Here is a 16877-nt window from a genome sequence, read left to right on the forward strand (position 1 = left end):
ATTCAAATGAACAACAAGCTGTGTATATTAACACAGGTGTTTATTCTTATTTTATTATAGCAAGATTCAAAACATTTGTTTTTGTGAAAAATATATTTTGTTCTACATGATCTAGAATGATATTCATATTCTATCATTTTAAGGCCAGTTAATGAGCATTTTGGGCTTTTATTTAAAAAAATGTGTAAAAGTTTGATCTTGACATTCCACCGTTCATATTTAGAGCGTTTTTGAGAGTGATATTTTAATCTTCTAAAACATTGGCATTCTACCGTTCATCTTTAGAGCGTTACTCTACTCTTTTATACTTTTTGATATTTTGACTACTTTTCATTATTATGTGATGTTTGACATTTAGTAGTACTTGCATCAGCTACGATTGTGACGCGGGAGGTGTTCCAATAGATGCAGTCGTGAGGACTAGTAAATAAACTTTCAAACACACACACATACAATAGTAAAATTGTTAAGGAGTACGATAGCAAAATTGTTAAGGGGTACGATAGTAAAAGTTAAGGGGTACGATAGTTAAATTGTTAAGGGGTACGATAGTAAAATTGTTAAGGGGTACGATAGTACAATTGTTAAGAGGTACGATAGTAAAATTGTTAAGGGGTACGATAGTAAAATTGTTAAGGGGTACGGTAGTAAAATTGTTAAGAGATACGATAGTAAAATTGTTAAGGGGTACGATAGTAAAATTGTTAAGGGGTACGATAGTAAAATTGTTAAGGGGTACGATAGTAAAATTGTTAAGGTGGTGTGCCTGTCTATCAAATATTTGGGAATTGTTGTCTTTGTTATTCCTACCAGTGACTTCTAGGAAAGACTAGATGGCAACCGAGAATAGATTGGTGACACTGGAAAGACAGATGACAACCAGGAACAGACTGGCCAGGTGCAGGATGGGGTAGCATCCCAGAATGCAGTCTTCGTAAGAGGACAACCATTATTCAGCTTCAGACTCCATTACAGAAGAATACCCCCAAAGTCTTCCGAGAGGGGGGGGGGGAGGATGAAAGACTTACACGGACGGATTCAACGTAACGACACGGCTAGTTCAATCGACTTTGACTGGAAAGAAGGCAGAAACAAAGTGTAGGTGTGGAAAAGTCTGCAAGAATCTCAGGGGCTTGCGCATTCATCAAGCGAGAACTATGTGTGGGCAGACAGCACGACAGCAGCAGCGCACAGATGTAATGTCTGGTGAGACGGTGGAAGATCCTAGTCAGGAACAAACCCACAGTACTGGGGACCTCTTAGCGGCTGACATGCTGCATACAAACACATTGCGATCGGGAACGGATGCTCAAGAAGTCTTCGATGATGAAGACCCACTACTGGCGTTACTGAGAACACAGAGTGACTCAGAGGCAAACACCGACTTACCACACTCCACAACAGCTCACAAGGGTGATGAATCTCCGAGGAAGCCAAGAATATCCTGGCCGAAAACGTCGGACAAGAAAGCATGGAAAGACCTGGACGATAACCTTCATGTAATACTGGAGACAGCACTCCAAGGTGCAGTTGAGAGAAAGCTGGTAGCTTTAACCAACCTTGTCTACACAGTTGGGAAAGAAAGATTCGGTCTGACTATCCCGAAAACCAACAAGAAACCTGTACAGATTAACAGAAGGCAGCGACAGATAAAGGGCATCAGGAGTGAACTGAAGGTTTTGCGAAGGAGATATAGGCATGCCAGGGAATAAGAAAAGCCAGGGCTGAAGCAGTTAAGAGACAGCCAGAGGGAACAACTTTTAAACCTACGCAGGGCAGAACAACTTCGTGAGAAAAGAAGGAAAAATGCCAAATGTCGTGCTGAGTTTATTGCAAATCCATTCAAGTTCTCTAAGAACTTGCTAGACAAAGAGAAATCAGGCAAGCTAGAGAGCAGCATGGAAGAAATTACGCAGTTCCTAACTGAAACGCACCCTGATGATATCCGAGACGTACCGTTAGGCAACTTCCAGAGAATAGAACCAGTACCAGAACCCACAACACCTCTAGACACCAAGGAACCTACACTGAAAGAGGTTTCAGAAGTAGTTCAAAAGGCAAGAGCAGCGTCGGCCCCAGGAACAAATGGTATTCCTTACAAGGTGTATAAGATGTGCCCTAAACTTCTTCGACGCTTATGGAATCTTCTAAAAGTGGTTTGGAGGAAAGGTAAAGTTCCAGATTGTTGGCAACAGGCAGAAGGAATATTTACACCAAAGGAAAAGGATTCGAAGACCGTCACCCAATTCAGAACAATTTCCTTACTGAATGTTGAGGGGAAAATCTTATTTGCTGTGCTGGCCAAGCGAATGACGAAGTATCTGACATCAAACCAATACATTGATACCTCAGTGCAAAAGGAAGGCGTCCCAGGGTTCTCTGGATGTGTGGAACATACAAGCGCCCTCAGTCAGATCATCAGGGAAGCAAAGGCAAACCAAAAAGACCTCACTGTTGTCTGGCTTGACCTTGCCAATGCATATGGCTCAATACCACACATGCCAATTGAGACCGCACTGAAGAACTACCATATCCCAGACCATGTGCAACAGATTATCAATGGATACTTCAGTAACATACAACTACGGTTTGCTGTAAGAGAACAGTCAACACCTTGGATAAGGCTCGAGAAAGGAATAGTAACAGGCTGTACTATTTCAGTCGTGCTATTCGTGATGGGAATGAACTTAATTATCAATGCCGCAAAGAGGGAAACCAGAGGACCAAAGACAGCCTCCGGGATATACCTTCCATCCAATAGAGGTTTTATGGATGACCTCACCGTAACTATACCGACACACGTGCAAGCTCGTTGGGTTCTTGGAGTATTGGATGAGGCAGTGACTTGGGCAAGAATGAAGTTCAAACCAAAGAAATCGAGGAGCTTGGTAATCAAGAAGGGAAAGGTTACTCAAAGGTTCACCCTCCAGGTACAGAGCGAAGACATACCATCCATTGTAGACAATCCTATCAAATGCTTAGGAAAATGGTACGATGCCAGCCTTAACGACACAAGCAGCATAAACTGCACCAAGAACCAACTCCAAGAAGGTCTAAAGCAGATAGACCAGACATCACTTCCTGGGAAATTCAAGGCATGGTTATACAAACATGGATTGTTACGAAGACTCATGTGGCCTCTAATGCTGTATGAGATAGCAGTTTCTACTGTGGAAGGCTTTGAAAGAATCATCAACAGATACCTCCGTAGATGGCTAGGAGTCCCACCAAGTTTCACCAGCATCGGGCTGTATGGGAAGACCAACCAGCTTCAACTCCCAATAACATCAGTTGTTGAGGAGTACAAAGTTGCTAAGGCCAGGATGGTGGTGACACTGAAAGAATCTTCTGATGACCTGATCTGGATGGCAGGCATAGAGACTAGAACCGGAAGGAAGTGGTCGGTAAGCCAGGCGGTGTCCCAAGCTGAAAGTATACTGAGACACAAAGACATCGTCGGAACTACTACGAAGGGCAGACAGGGGCTTGGTATGATAAAACCACAGCGATGGAGCACGGCAGAAAAAAGAGAGAGGAGTCAGATGGTGCAAAAGGAAATCAGGGTGAGCGAAGAGGAGAGCGGAAGAGCCCGATCGGTTGAAATGGGAGGACAATGTGCATGGAACAAATGGACAATAACAGAGAGGAAGTTAACTTGGGCAGACATCTGGCAGTATGAGCCGCTAAGACTAAAATTCCTGTTAAGGTCAGTTTACGACCTGCTGCCATCCCCAACCAATCTTCACAGATGGGGTCTAGTGGAAGACCCAAGATGCAGTCTTTGTAACAAGCCAGGCACCATGGAACACATCCTGTCATCATGTCAGACTTCGCTGACACAGGGCCGCTACAGATGGAGACACGATGCTGTCCTTAGGGAGTTAGCAGATGTACTTGAGCGCGAGAGAAGGAAGAAAAGAACAGCAAAGAAAACAGCATCTACAAAGATCAACTTTGTCAAGGCAGGGGAAACAAGCACAAAGCAAGCTCCTAGAAACACGTCGATCTTAGATGAATCTGGCCAATGGGAGATGAAAGTCGACTTAGGGAAGAAGCTGGTCTTCCCCGAGATCGTCCAAACTACACTGAGGCCTGACATAGTGATATGGTCCACCAAACACAAGAAGCTGGTGACTATTGAACTCACCGTCCCATGGGAATCAAGGTGCGACATGGCATATGAGCGGAAGAAAGCCAAATACACTGATCTCTTAGACCAGTGCAGTTCCCGCGGTTGGAAAACATGGCTGTTCCCGATCGAAATTGGCGCCAGAGGCTTTCCCGCACAATCACTGTGGAGGATGCTAAGTGCCCTAGGCTGTATTCAACACATTAGTATTAGATACTTGTATAGTTTTAGTTTTATCATCATAATGTCTAATTTGAATACAGTCGAAAAAATGGCATTGACACAATTGTTAATTAATTTGAGGTAAATACGTCCGTGAAGTCAGCAATATGAGCGATAAATACATTCCGGAAATTTCTAGAACAGTTCGAAGACTCACAATATTGAATAAGTCAACAGGAGGCAATACGAAATTTGCACCTCAACGAAAATTCATAAATACCACATAAACTGACATCATGTCATTCTTAAAAAACTAACGAGTTAGTAAATAATAGTGTGTACTAGTTCTGTGATGTGTATATAGTGACAATGCAAATAATGTATCTTATATATTTATATAAAATACCAGTAAATGTGCTTTGTAAAACGAGCTGAACTTTTATAAATTGATATTATGAATTGTGTTTGATGTATGTGTAACTAAACTAAAATAATGGTTGATAAAACTATTTCGAAAATATTTGGTTCTTATTAATTCATATGAAAAAAGTAGTACAGAAATTATGCAGTATAAATACTATGGCGATGCAAATTTGTTGCAGTCTTATGTAAGTAAACACATTATATTAGAAATCCTTTGGGTCGAAGTAAGGACGGCTCGATTTTTCTTATCGGTTCCCGCAACTTTGAGCCATCGGGTTTAGACTATATTAGTATTTTAAGCATCCATTATTGTCGATTGCAAGAAAGTGGAACTCCGTATGTCATTTTTGAGCTGTTTTCTTCGTTGGAATAATTTCATTATGGGTTGGTTTGTTATCCTTAATATTCGATACTTTTTATTTATATCATGTTTCGGTTTTAATCCTCACGGAAAGCGACTGATTTACATTTTGCATTTAAAACACTATTATTTCTGATACACAGTTAGGATTTAAGAAAGCTTGTTCAGCGGTTGATGCTATTTATATATTTATGTCGATTGTAGAAGATTATCTGGTATACAAAGTCAATTGCTCAGAGTAGTGAAGGCCTTAAACTTTACCAACAAGCTAAAATTAATATTTTTTTCATTATGTTCTCATTATAGATTATATTGTGTTGATTTTACTTTTATTTACCCTGCTGAAGTAACCTTGCAAGTAACCTGCATGAAGTTATCACATTGAGATAAATTCTATTAACATATCAATGTAAACCGTTGTATACATGTTAACACTTCCAGTACGGAATTAATGGTATTTCGAAAGAGGGACGGCTTAAAAGACAACAATTATCATACAACGGTAACGATATTGAATATATTGTATTCGTTGATTATTCATTTAGTTACATTTAATACTTAACAAATACGTGTAAATAATATCCAGACATGGTAAAAAATCATCATCTTTACATGCCGTCGTTATTAATCATTTAATATGACGAGATTCCCATACATACTCAAAATATATTACCAAAATCAAATATAAAATAAAGTTATTACAAAAAACAAGCATATATGAATTCGTTTTAATCAATAGGTGATATTTACCTAGTCGCGGACGTTTACTTTTATTACAAAGTTTTTTTAAAACATACAATCGCACATGGACTCGAACTGATATAATGTTTGTAAACAACATCAATCCCATACATAAAATCGACAAAAAAGAATATCAAGAATTCACTAAAAATAAATTTAAAATGCACGAGTCACACGACATCAGAGATAACTGTAAGAATTCAGTTAACTTGAAAACGTATACAAACGAAAATATCAAATTTTTTTTTTTTAAATGAAAAGAAGCTGCTAAAAATACCAATATACGTACGCATCCATGGAATATTTTACCTCTTGCAATACCTATTTAAGCATATGAATGTGTTTATAAAACAATCAAGAAAATCAAAGCATCAGTGGGGTTAAACAAAAAATAAAGCAAAAGCAAGTCTTATCATTCTTTCGAATTTGAAAACAAGATATCTATCAGAAAATCTTGTTTAGTCTCCTTTAAAGCACGTTCAACTGCTTTTTTGCTGACCGGTCGCTTGGACAGAATATCAATCAAGACGTACCGCACATCCGCGCCGTTTGTTTGGCTGTGAACTTTATCCAATTCTTGAAGAGTTATCATATCCGACTCATACAAATAGTCAACAAAAGGTGTCGCTACGAAGTTTCTCAGCAAGAATGTAAAGTTCTTTTGTATGGCGTCTTTTAACCAAACTGGGTCTCCAATCCTGCATGGTTGAGGCTGCTGCGGCGGCTGCGCTGGTGGCGTTGGTGGGGGTGAAACGACGGTCAGACTTCGCCCAGGCGTCGGAAGAGCCATATCCGAAAAGTCTTCCACAGAATCGCACCTCTCACTCATGGCGTGACATTCTGACGGCTCTTCCGGGATTCCCGGACACGGGAACAACTCCGATCCGTTTCCAGTCTCAATATGCACAGAAATCCCGTAAAGCTCCAACGCGAGCCAAACTTGTTCCCCCTTTTGTACATTGCAGTTTATCGACTTTTGCTTGCCCGTCGAAGACCGGAGTTCAATTACGCTTCCGGTGAATTTGAGCCCGACGGGTTTGCCCGTGCATTCTTCCTTCTCCAACTTTTCTATTTGAGACCAGTCGCCGTCGGAAACGTCGGCACTTTCCGAGCGCTGGATGATAAATTTCCCATGATACCGGATGTAGAATTGGCGGGGCTCCATCTTTACGTAGCGTAGTAGAAGGTAGTACCTAAAAAATGAAATGAGAATAATTTATTCAAATATCTGCAAATATGTCCAGTTTTTGTAGCAATTTACTCTGTAATAAAAAACAATAACGAAATATCAGGTCGATGATTTGTAAAGTATTCAAACACAAACAAGTGTTGGCAAACATCATGATTGTTGTGTGATGGTGTACAGAGATAGTGGTACTATCATAATAATGATGCAAATTTGGATAAAGAATATTACGAAACCCCTATCAGTGCCGTCGACAACAATTTCGAACAAGAGGGCCTGAAAGGTGCAAAGTCGCTCACCTGAGATAAAAAGAAATGACATGTTCTTTGCAGCCCAAGATATCAATGGAACAAATGTTCTAACCAAGTATCATGAAGAATGAACAACAAATGGCCCCTTGGCGGCTATGTTTTTTTAAAAGACCTGAACCATTTTTTAACTCTTCCAAGATATGTCCAAATTTCATGAAGATTGGGAAAAAATGTGTCTTCTAGACTGTTCACATGTTGTCACTATATACATATAAAGAAAACTGCCCCACTCCCTGGCGGCCATGTTTTTTCACTGATCATGATCATTTTCAAACTCGTCCGAGACATCCACATAACTAATGTTTTGACAAAATGTCATGATGATTAGGCAAAACATGTGACTTCTAGAGTGTTCACAAGCTTTTTCGGCGTAGCTGTACTAAGCCAGCTTTTCACCTAACCTGACCTTTGTAAGTGTCCAATAAAATTCAAATAAAATTTCCCGCTGCTAGGTACGAATGAATACACTTCATTTATTCCATTGGCTGATTTGAGTATACCACCAGAACATTGGAAACATATCCGCGTCTTTGTAACACTGTTCTACTGCATGAAACAATTTTATCTCTAATGAAAAGGCTTAATAGATAGAACAGTTTTACACTTAATTCTCGACATCAATACAGTTTGTGCGTGCACCTTTTATTTTCATAGAATTACCAGCGCAAAAGCGTTTACACTTAAAAGGCTATGTTCTCATATTTAGTACTTACTTCCATATTCCTGTCAACATGCAAACATGTAAAAGTATACAGAGCAGTGGAAGCGAGGCCTCACTTTAATGGATTGCATTTCAACCCGCGAGGTATCGAGTTTATATACAGGTCATCACCGGAGTTCGCGGCCAGTAAAATAATCGTTATATAATAAAGACGCTATCCGTGAACTAGGTGACCTGAATTTTCTTTAGACCAGAAATATTTTAAATGAAGATATTCAGCAATATAATTATGGTATGTCAATAATAGATTCTTAATGTGTTTTCAACAATACAATGATACATATTATTTTTGATTAATTTAACAATAATTATTCCACCATATTGACTAATGTATTAAGCATGGGCGCGATGATTCTCGATACTGTTAATATCCGTTAATGCCCGACAAACCACTAAAACAGGTTTATTCGAAGAACGCGCCTATAAATACGGATAATTCGCGTGTGGCCGGTTGACTCATATGTTTTAATTTCACTTCCATTCTTCTTATGGTTTTCTGTTTTGTTTCTATAGGTTTATGACCAGCAATATGTAATAATGTAAAATAAGCCGCGAAAACTCCGCGTAACATCCCGTACTGCGTGTGATGCAGCTAAGAACTGCACAGAAAAAGACATTTGCTATCCTTTAAAGATATTTTTTGTTTACTATATAAATATAAGGAAAAAGACCCCCCCCCCCTGGCGGCCATGTTTTTTTTACCGATCCAAACCATTATCGAACTCAACTGTTCTATCCAGGTGTGGTAGTGCGGTCTCCTTCGCTTACGCAAATGAACCGGTCACAGGACGGTTACAAGTTATGTAACTTTGTGAGCACTTATGTAATGCGGAAATATTTATTTGACGAACTCTTATTTCCGGTCAGGATCACTATACTGACTGGTTGCAATTCAATTAACTAAAGGCGTTCAGTCAGGGATGCCTAAATACACTCAAAGAATTTATTTATAAGTGAAAACCAAGGCAGCTTTAACAAAAATAACTAATTTTATTCCAAGAACTCCGAAAATGAAGAACAATGACAGAAAATTAAGAACAGGTACAAGCCAAGTCTAAAGAATCTAAGTATCGTTACAAAAATGAACAACATACACCAAATACCTTAATGAATGTTAAAAGAAGTTCAAAATCTGTCAAAAAACTGATATAAATATAAGTTACTGTTAGTCTAGAAAGTGCTTCAAAAATCTAGTTTACAAAATAGGTCTAATTTAATCTAAAAAACAATATTTATGGAGATTAGGAAACTTCAGTGAATCAAATGTAAAAATAAGAAAAATTTACTTAAGTTATTGAAATAGAATAGAGTCTTTCTAATTTAGAAAATGCCAAATAGAAATAATGTAAATAATAAGAATAATTTAGAAAATAATGCCAAAATGTCTTGATGCTAGTGTTAAAAATAATTTAGAGTTTAATTATTTCAAAATTCCAACCTTTTTCAAGAGCTGTTAACTTTTCAAGAGAGCATCAAGAGGTGTTTAAATCAGCCAAAACAGCTTATTTTATACAGTTCAGAAGAGATCAATGGCAGAGTAGTCAATTTTCCCTCAGAACAGTGCATTTATCAATGATCAATATCTTCCCAAATTCAAGAGCAGAACTAAAAATAGATTACTGAACCAGGTTAAACAAGGGAGATAAATACTGCATTAATACTGCAAAATCATGTAGATGTTGTCTTTCTTTCAGCTATCTCTTAGTTGAAAGGCTTATCATAAGTGTTAATGACTAAAACAGTTATTTTAACTATGAAAATTATGTGTTATGAAAAATTACATAATACAGTTAATGTCACATAATATTGACATAATAAAACCAAACTTTACTACACAGGAAACCAATGTTCTGACCAAATTTCATGAAGATTGAGCAAACTAGAAAGTTAACAAGATTTTACTATAGCCATATATAGCCATATAAGGAAAAACGTCCGCCCCTTGGCAGCCATGTTTTTCAAGCCAAGGTAACCATTTTTGAACTCATCCAAGATATCATTGGGACAAATCATCTGAGCAAGTTTCATGAAGATCGGAAAATAAATGTGGCCTCTAGAGTGTTAACAAGGTTTTACTATAGCCATATAAGGAAAAATGCCCCGCCCCCTGGCGGCCATGTTTTTCAACCAACCGACATCATTTTCGAACTCGTCCAAGATATCATTGGGATCAATCTTCTGACCAAGTTTCATGAGGATCGGACAATAAATGTGGCCTCTAGAGTGTTAACAAGATTTTACTATAGCCATATATAGCCATATAAGGAAAAATGCCCCGCCCCTTGGCAGCCATGCTTTTCAAGCAAACGTAACCATTTTCTAACTCATCCAAGATACCATTGAGACCAATCTTCTGACCAAATTTCATGAAGATTGGACAATAAATGTGGCCTCTAGAGAGTTAACAAGTCAAATGTTGACGCCACACAACGCACGACGGACGACGGACAAAAGGCGATCACAAAAGCTCACCATGAGCACGTTGTGCTCAGGTGAGCTAAAAAGATGACGACGACAGTGATATCAATAGCCTTCATATAAACAAATCAACAACTGTGCAACATGAAAATAACGTGAATTAGCAAAAATAGATCAGAATAACGCTGGGTTTACCAGTTCAGCAGTCTTGATAAAATCTGATTTCGCGATTAAAAACCAGAATGAAAATGAAGATGGTACCGACAATGCCAAAAACATTTCCATGAACACGTTTAAGGTCGAGGACTGAGCGTACAATTATTTTATCTGATAATATATACTAATTGTATGATGCTACACCAGTGTCAACCTCACCGCTATTCGTGTTCTTAAACACGGGTTAGATATGCCCTTCATAATGAAGTGTAAATATGCATGTACTCGTACGGTGGTGATACTGAAAGTACCACGCGCCCTTCCTGTCCGGAATGGTGTTTCATAACAAAGTATCGATATAAATGGAGCCGCGTTATAATGAAAACTGGGCTTATTGCATTAGGTTAAAGTCTTGTCCAAGATTAGCCCGTGCAGTCCGCACAGGCTTATCAGAGACGACACTCTCCGCCTAAACTCGATTTTTGTTTAGAAGAGACTTCCTTTAAACGAAAAATACCATACAAAGCGGAACGTGTCGTACTTGAATAGCCTGTGCGGACTGCATAGAAGAGACTTCCTTTAAACGAAAAATACCATACAAAGCGGAACGTGTCGTACTTGAATAGCCTGTGCGGACTGCATAGAAGAGACTTCCTTTAAACGAAAAATAACTTACAAAGCGGAACGTGTCGTACTTGAATAGCCTGTGCGGACTGCATAGAAGAGACTTCCTTTAAACGAAAAATACCATACAAAGCGGAACGTGTCGTACTTGAATAGCCTGTGCGGACTGCATAGAAGAGACTTCCTTTAAACGAAAAATACCATACAAAGCGGAACGTGTCGTACTTGAATAGCCTGTGCGGACTGCATAGAAGAGACTTCCTTTAAACGAAAAATACCATACAAAGCGGAACGTGTCGTACTTGAATAGCCTGTGCGGACTGCATAGAAGAGACTTCCTTTAAACGAAAAATACCATACAAAGCGGAACGTGTCGTACTTGAATAGCCTGTGCGGACTGCATAGAAGAGACTTCCTTTAAACGAAAAATACCATACAAAGCGGAAAGTGTCGTACTTGAATAGCCTGTGCGGACTGCACAGGCTAATCTGGAACGACACTTTAATCACATGCATTAAGCCCCATGTTCCCAAAATGAGGCTCATTGTAATCTTTGGGTGAAGATATACCTGCCCGGGATTGTACTTTGGTAGCCCCGGGGTGTACATGTGAGCGCCAGCTGGAGGTCAGGAGTCAATGGGTCGCTATAGAAGCACACAGAGGCGGGGCTCTTTGTCAGGCTGGTGACCGCAGCGGGGTTGTTTAGGAGCTTGATGTTGGGGCCGTGGTACTCCGAAAACTCCACCGGCACGTTGCCGTCTATAGAACGGACATGATATATGAGTCTAGTTCTGTGAAATCTGGGCTAAATGCAAGTGCGTTAAGTGTCATCCACTTAATAAGGGACGACACTTCCCCTTTATGGTATTTTTTTATATTAAAGGTGGTCTCTTCTAACCGAAATTCCAGTTAAGGCCGACATTGTCGTCGCGTGTTAGCCTGTGCGATGTGCACAGGCTAATCTTTTACGCGTGTGCATTTAGCCAAGTTTCCTAAAACGATGCTCATATGCTGACTATTATCCAAAAAGACCGATCAGGTTTGTCACGCATAGTTTTAATTTATATTCAGTTATATATGTATAAATTGCTAGTCATGATTAATGTCGATAATTACAAACAAATAACACTTGGTCTTTTGAATATCAAATATATTACCATGCTTTAAAAAAAATCACAAACGACACTAAGCTGTTTTCTCAGGAACATCTTTTGTCTATCATAAACATTAATACACATGATCAACAGTATGAATATCACGAATTGTTGTTCCTTGTTTCATTGTAGGAAACATCCAGACTCGTTCAGGGAAAACTGGGCTTAATGCACGTGCGTAAAGTGTCGTCTAAGATTAGCCTATAAATTCCGCACAGGCTAATCTTGGACGACACATTCCGCCTTAACTTGATTTCCGCCAAGAAGAGACTTCTTTTGAACGAAAAATTCCATAAAAGCGAATATTGTCGTCCCCGAATCGCTTGTGTGGACTGCATAGGTTAATATGGGACGACACTTTACGGACATTCAATTAGCCCAGATTTTTCCAGAACGAGGCTCATAAAACAATATTTTACCTGGTCCCTCCAGTTTCATATCCACGGCCCCGAATTTTACATCCACAACCACGAAGTAGTTACGGCAAGGTGCGATGGAATGTTTGTACTGACCGCCTCCGTAGCTTGTGATCACTTCCTGTGAATCATATAAAGACTTAAAGCCATGCTACTTTACTAGATGCAATGCGGCAATCATGGGAATATGGCGTCAAATATTTAATGTCATTGTGGACTTTAAATCCGTTGTACAGTAAGCTTTGTAAGCGTAGTCCGCACAGGCTTACCAGGGACGACACATTACGACGCTTTTATGATATTTTTCGGTTAAAGGAAGTATTCTCTTGGTGAAAATTCAGTTAACGAAGCAATATGGTCCCTGATGCAGACATGTACTTTTCTTATATTAATATCATAAAACAGTGACACTTTGACGTGACCAGAATAAAACCAACCACGTGACCAAACTGAAACGACCTAACCAGGGAAAACCACGTGACGCACCTGTAAGGTATCGTCCAGTTGTATGACCATCTCGCACTTCCGTCTGTGGATCTTGATATCATTGAGAAACGAATACTCCCGTATTTTGTCGACAGTCTCCGGGACCCTATCCTGGTAACAGGCCGGGTCCGTACAAGTGATTCCCAGCTCCACCGCCCCCGAGCCATCCAGCGTCAAGGTCAAAGGTCGCTCGGAGGTCAGCGGGGTCGAGACGAAGGTCAATCCGCCGCTTTTGACCGGTGTCCAGGAGGCCGTGGTCCGACTGCTGTCAAGTTTGACGTTTTCACCTTTCACGTCGTGGAACATTGTTACCGGTACCTGCGTAGCTGAAAAGAGGCTAAATGGTTGAATAATTTTAATTCGCCCATTTACGTCGTGGAACAATGTTACTTTAGTGGCTGAAAAGAGGCTGGGTTGATTAAATTATTCTTTACATTCCCAGACCAATGCACAATTTTTTGGTGCTCTAACGTGTGTATAGGAAACATCATAATATGCATGTAATTTAAGTTTCATTGTTAATATACTAATTAATTTCGTTAAAGGTCCGCGTAGTGAAACTCTGCGTGTGCCTAGGTTTTGAGTCTTTTCAGTCGAAAAAACCCAACAACATTTGAAAACAGCTTAAATCATTAAGTAAAATGCACCTAATTATTCAGATTATTGGTATTATTTTGATTACAGCGATTTTACTGTTCTTATTTTATTTCATTATTGTATATGTTGTTGCCCGGGGGGGGGGGGGGCTGGGGTGGGGGGTGGGGGTAACTTCCCAAATTTTAGGGTAGGGGTGTCCCACTGAGACTTCCGAAATGTGACCCATTTGTATACCGGAACTCTGATAAAGTAGACCCATTTTGATACAAGCTTTTTGAAAAAAGCAGACCCATGTGTATACGATACCATTGAGGAAGTGGACCCATTTCAATACAATAATTTTGATAAACAGGACCCATTTCAATACTATAATTATATAAAGTGGACACATTTCATACTAGAATTTTAATCTCTATCATATCAATACAGTAAACTTATTGAATTTGCTATTATATGTTTATTTGTAAATTTCATACATGTATTATACAACTTTATGTGTCCCATATTTTCGGCACACCCCTATATACCCGTATATAGGAAGTTACCCCCCCCCCCGAGTGTTGTTGAAGACGAATTGATTACCATTACCCACGTTGGTGCTATTTAACTTTCATTAGTTATCACCCTTTGTTTAAATATTGTCAGAACTTCGAGCTTTGACAATAAAACATTTAACGCAGTTATTTTTCGTATAGAGCTTTTCTTCATGTCTCGTGTGTTTATACTGGTGAACGATAGTATCGAATCAGTCATGCACATTCACGACCGAAAAATGAACACCGGTTATACATGTTGAATGAACATGTTCATAGGAAAGTTGCTGTTCTTAAAGGGACCGTCAACCAGACAACAAAAAAATAGTCGATTTTTAACTTACATTATTGTTTTGATATTTTGTATAGCACATGGACAATTTCGAGAGTTTTGGGAGAGGGTAGCAGCTGGAGGGGGGGGGGGGGGGTATGAACTAATACCGAGTCCCTATGTAACGTTATAGAATAATAGAAACTTAGAAAGAAGGTTAATGCACTATATAGATAGTAAGCCTTACTATCAAAACACATTACATTTAAACAGACGCAATATACGTTAATAAACTTGTTAAAAACAGTTTTACCTTCGATTTAATCCACTAAAACGTCAACACCTTAAACATGACTTCCTTATAAGTGGAAATACGAAAAGCTTGATTACTCAAATTGGAAAACCGAAAGTTCTAAAAATAGATCTGGTTTTCTTTTGAACCACTATTCGCTTCACTATAAAGCATTTGCTTATTAAAAAGACAGGTACGAAGCAACGAATGATCTAAACAAATGTTAAGGATTATCTTACTTATTATTGACTATAGCTTCTATGAATTTGTAAACGTGCATATGTCTACTTTCGATATTAAACTGATTGGGTGACATTGTCTAAAAATAGACGACAAACGGTGACACTACACAGAATCTGTTTAAAGTGACTGGTCGCAATTTGCAAATTGCCAATTAAAAAATCGCGTTTTCCAAACAGGAAAACACACTGGATTCAGAAAACAATCTCTCGAACGGTAATACGAATTTTAAACTGGCGAACTCTTCTTGTTTGAGAAATTATACTAGTACATAATCAAAGCGCTGAATGCGTTTCAGTTGTTCGCTCTTTGAATGTATTAATTATTACAGAATCAGGACGAAGACCAATCGAACGGCCACACATATGAAAACACAAATGACATTTACATTTAATTGCCTAAAGCGTTGAGATTTTATAAAAAACACCTACGACGAAAATGACATTGATTTATAATCTCTCATAATTTTATACAGGATTGACATAAACTCCATTTATGAATAAAAAAGTGAAGCTTCGTTTAAACAAGAAATATCTAATGAAAGGTTATTCGACATATATCTTGACTTTGAAATAATGTTAGAAAAATTATGTTTCTAAATAATTAAATGAAAAACAAACTTTAAAGTGTTGGTGCTTTTTGTCACTTTGTAAACGCATACTAGTATTCACCGCACAACATGTGCGTTATAAAATGCACGTATATTAAAACCACACATAAAATTTTTCGTAGATAAAAGTTTACTGCGTGAGATCAAAGCATGTGTCCTCACATGAGTTTATTTTTTTACCATCGAAATACATGGTATTTTATATGTAACTAACAAGCAGTTTTCTATCGACAAATTCAAATCACACTTTCAGTGTCGCGTCATGCGAACATGGGTCTTATGTCGTTTCAGCCAGTGTAGCTCGAGTCCAGTCTGCGTAATTGCGTAATGTTGTCACCAGCTGCGCTGTCCGCTACAAATTACGCAAGGTTTCGTGGTCTCATTGGGTTAATCCTGACCAGAGTGCGTGATTCGCAGACTGGGCTATAGTTACGGGAATAAGACATAAGACCCATTTCGCATGACGCGGGTACAGTAGTAATCCGCACACCGTTTTTTAAAACAACGCTCCAAATCTTAGTTGTTTTCTCGAACAATTAACAATAACTCAATAGTGTTGAACCAAATTTCCTGGTTCGAACCCCACGTGAGTGACTAGGTAAAGGTGCGATATTTATTTTCTCGTTTAACAGTTGTGTTCTTTCCAAGATTTTGTCTTTCGAAGTAAAGACGGTATCGTGCCATAATTATTGAAACAAAAACCTCATGAAAATATGCCTATAAAACATTTAACATGGATATTTATAACAGGTCTGATTAATCATAATTTAAAAGTTGTTTAAATAAAGTAGTGACTTATGAAAACGTGTTTGTGTGAGCCGTGTTTGCCATTGTATGAGCCGTGTTTGCCATTGTATGAGCTGTGTTTGTCATTAAAAAGTCATGTGTCATAATGTGTCTAACACAGTCAGTAACAAGGAATGTTTTACCAATGAATATTTTTCGGCCATGACACCAATGAATATTTTTCGGCCATGACTGGTGGTATATTTTAAAGGGGCCAATTCACGTTTTAGTAAATTGACAAAATTCACAAAAGTTCTTTC

The 16877-nt window shown here is 38.7% G+C and overlaps 2 protein-coding genes across 2 annotated transcripts; one reads left to right on the forward strand and one right to left on the reverse strand.

Moving 5' to 3' along the window:
• The first annotated feature begins 1157 nt into the window (after positions 1–1157).
• On the forward strand, positions 1158–5527 carry LOC127849296 (uncharacterized). Its single transcript, XM_052382015.1, has 3 exons — positions 1158–1676; positions 1848–4320; positions 5517–5527. The coding sequence occupies exons 1-3, from the start codon at positions 1158–1160 to the stop codon at positions 5525–5527; spliced, it is 3003 nt and encodes a 1000-aa protein (XP_052237975.1).
• A 51-nt stretch (positions 5528–5578) lies between these two features.
• LOC127848433 (uncharacterized) lies at positions 5579–15142 on the reverse strand. The gene is made up of 5 exons (XM_052380894.1): positions 15003–15142; positions 13289–13614; positions 12806–12923; positions 11802–11991; positions 5579–7009 (listed from the first exon to the last, which is right to left on the reverse strand). The coding sequence occupies exons 2-5, from the start codon at positions 13592–13594 to the stop codon at positions 6229–6231; spliced, it is 1395 nt and encodes a 464-aa protein (XP_052236854.1). The 5' UTR covers positions 13595–13614; positions 15003–15142; the 3' UTR covers positions 5579–6228.
• Positions 15143–16877: the final 1735 nt, after the last annotated feature.

This window comes from Dreissena polymorpha, chromosome 10 (genome assembly GCF_020536995.1).
Source record: "Dreissena polymorpha isolate Duluth1 chromosome 10, UMN_Dpol_1.0, whole genome shotgun sequence".
NCBI lineage: Eukaryota > Metazoa > Mollusca > Bivalvia > Myida > Dreissenidae > Dreissena > Dreissena polymorpha.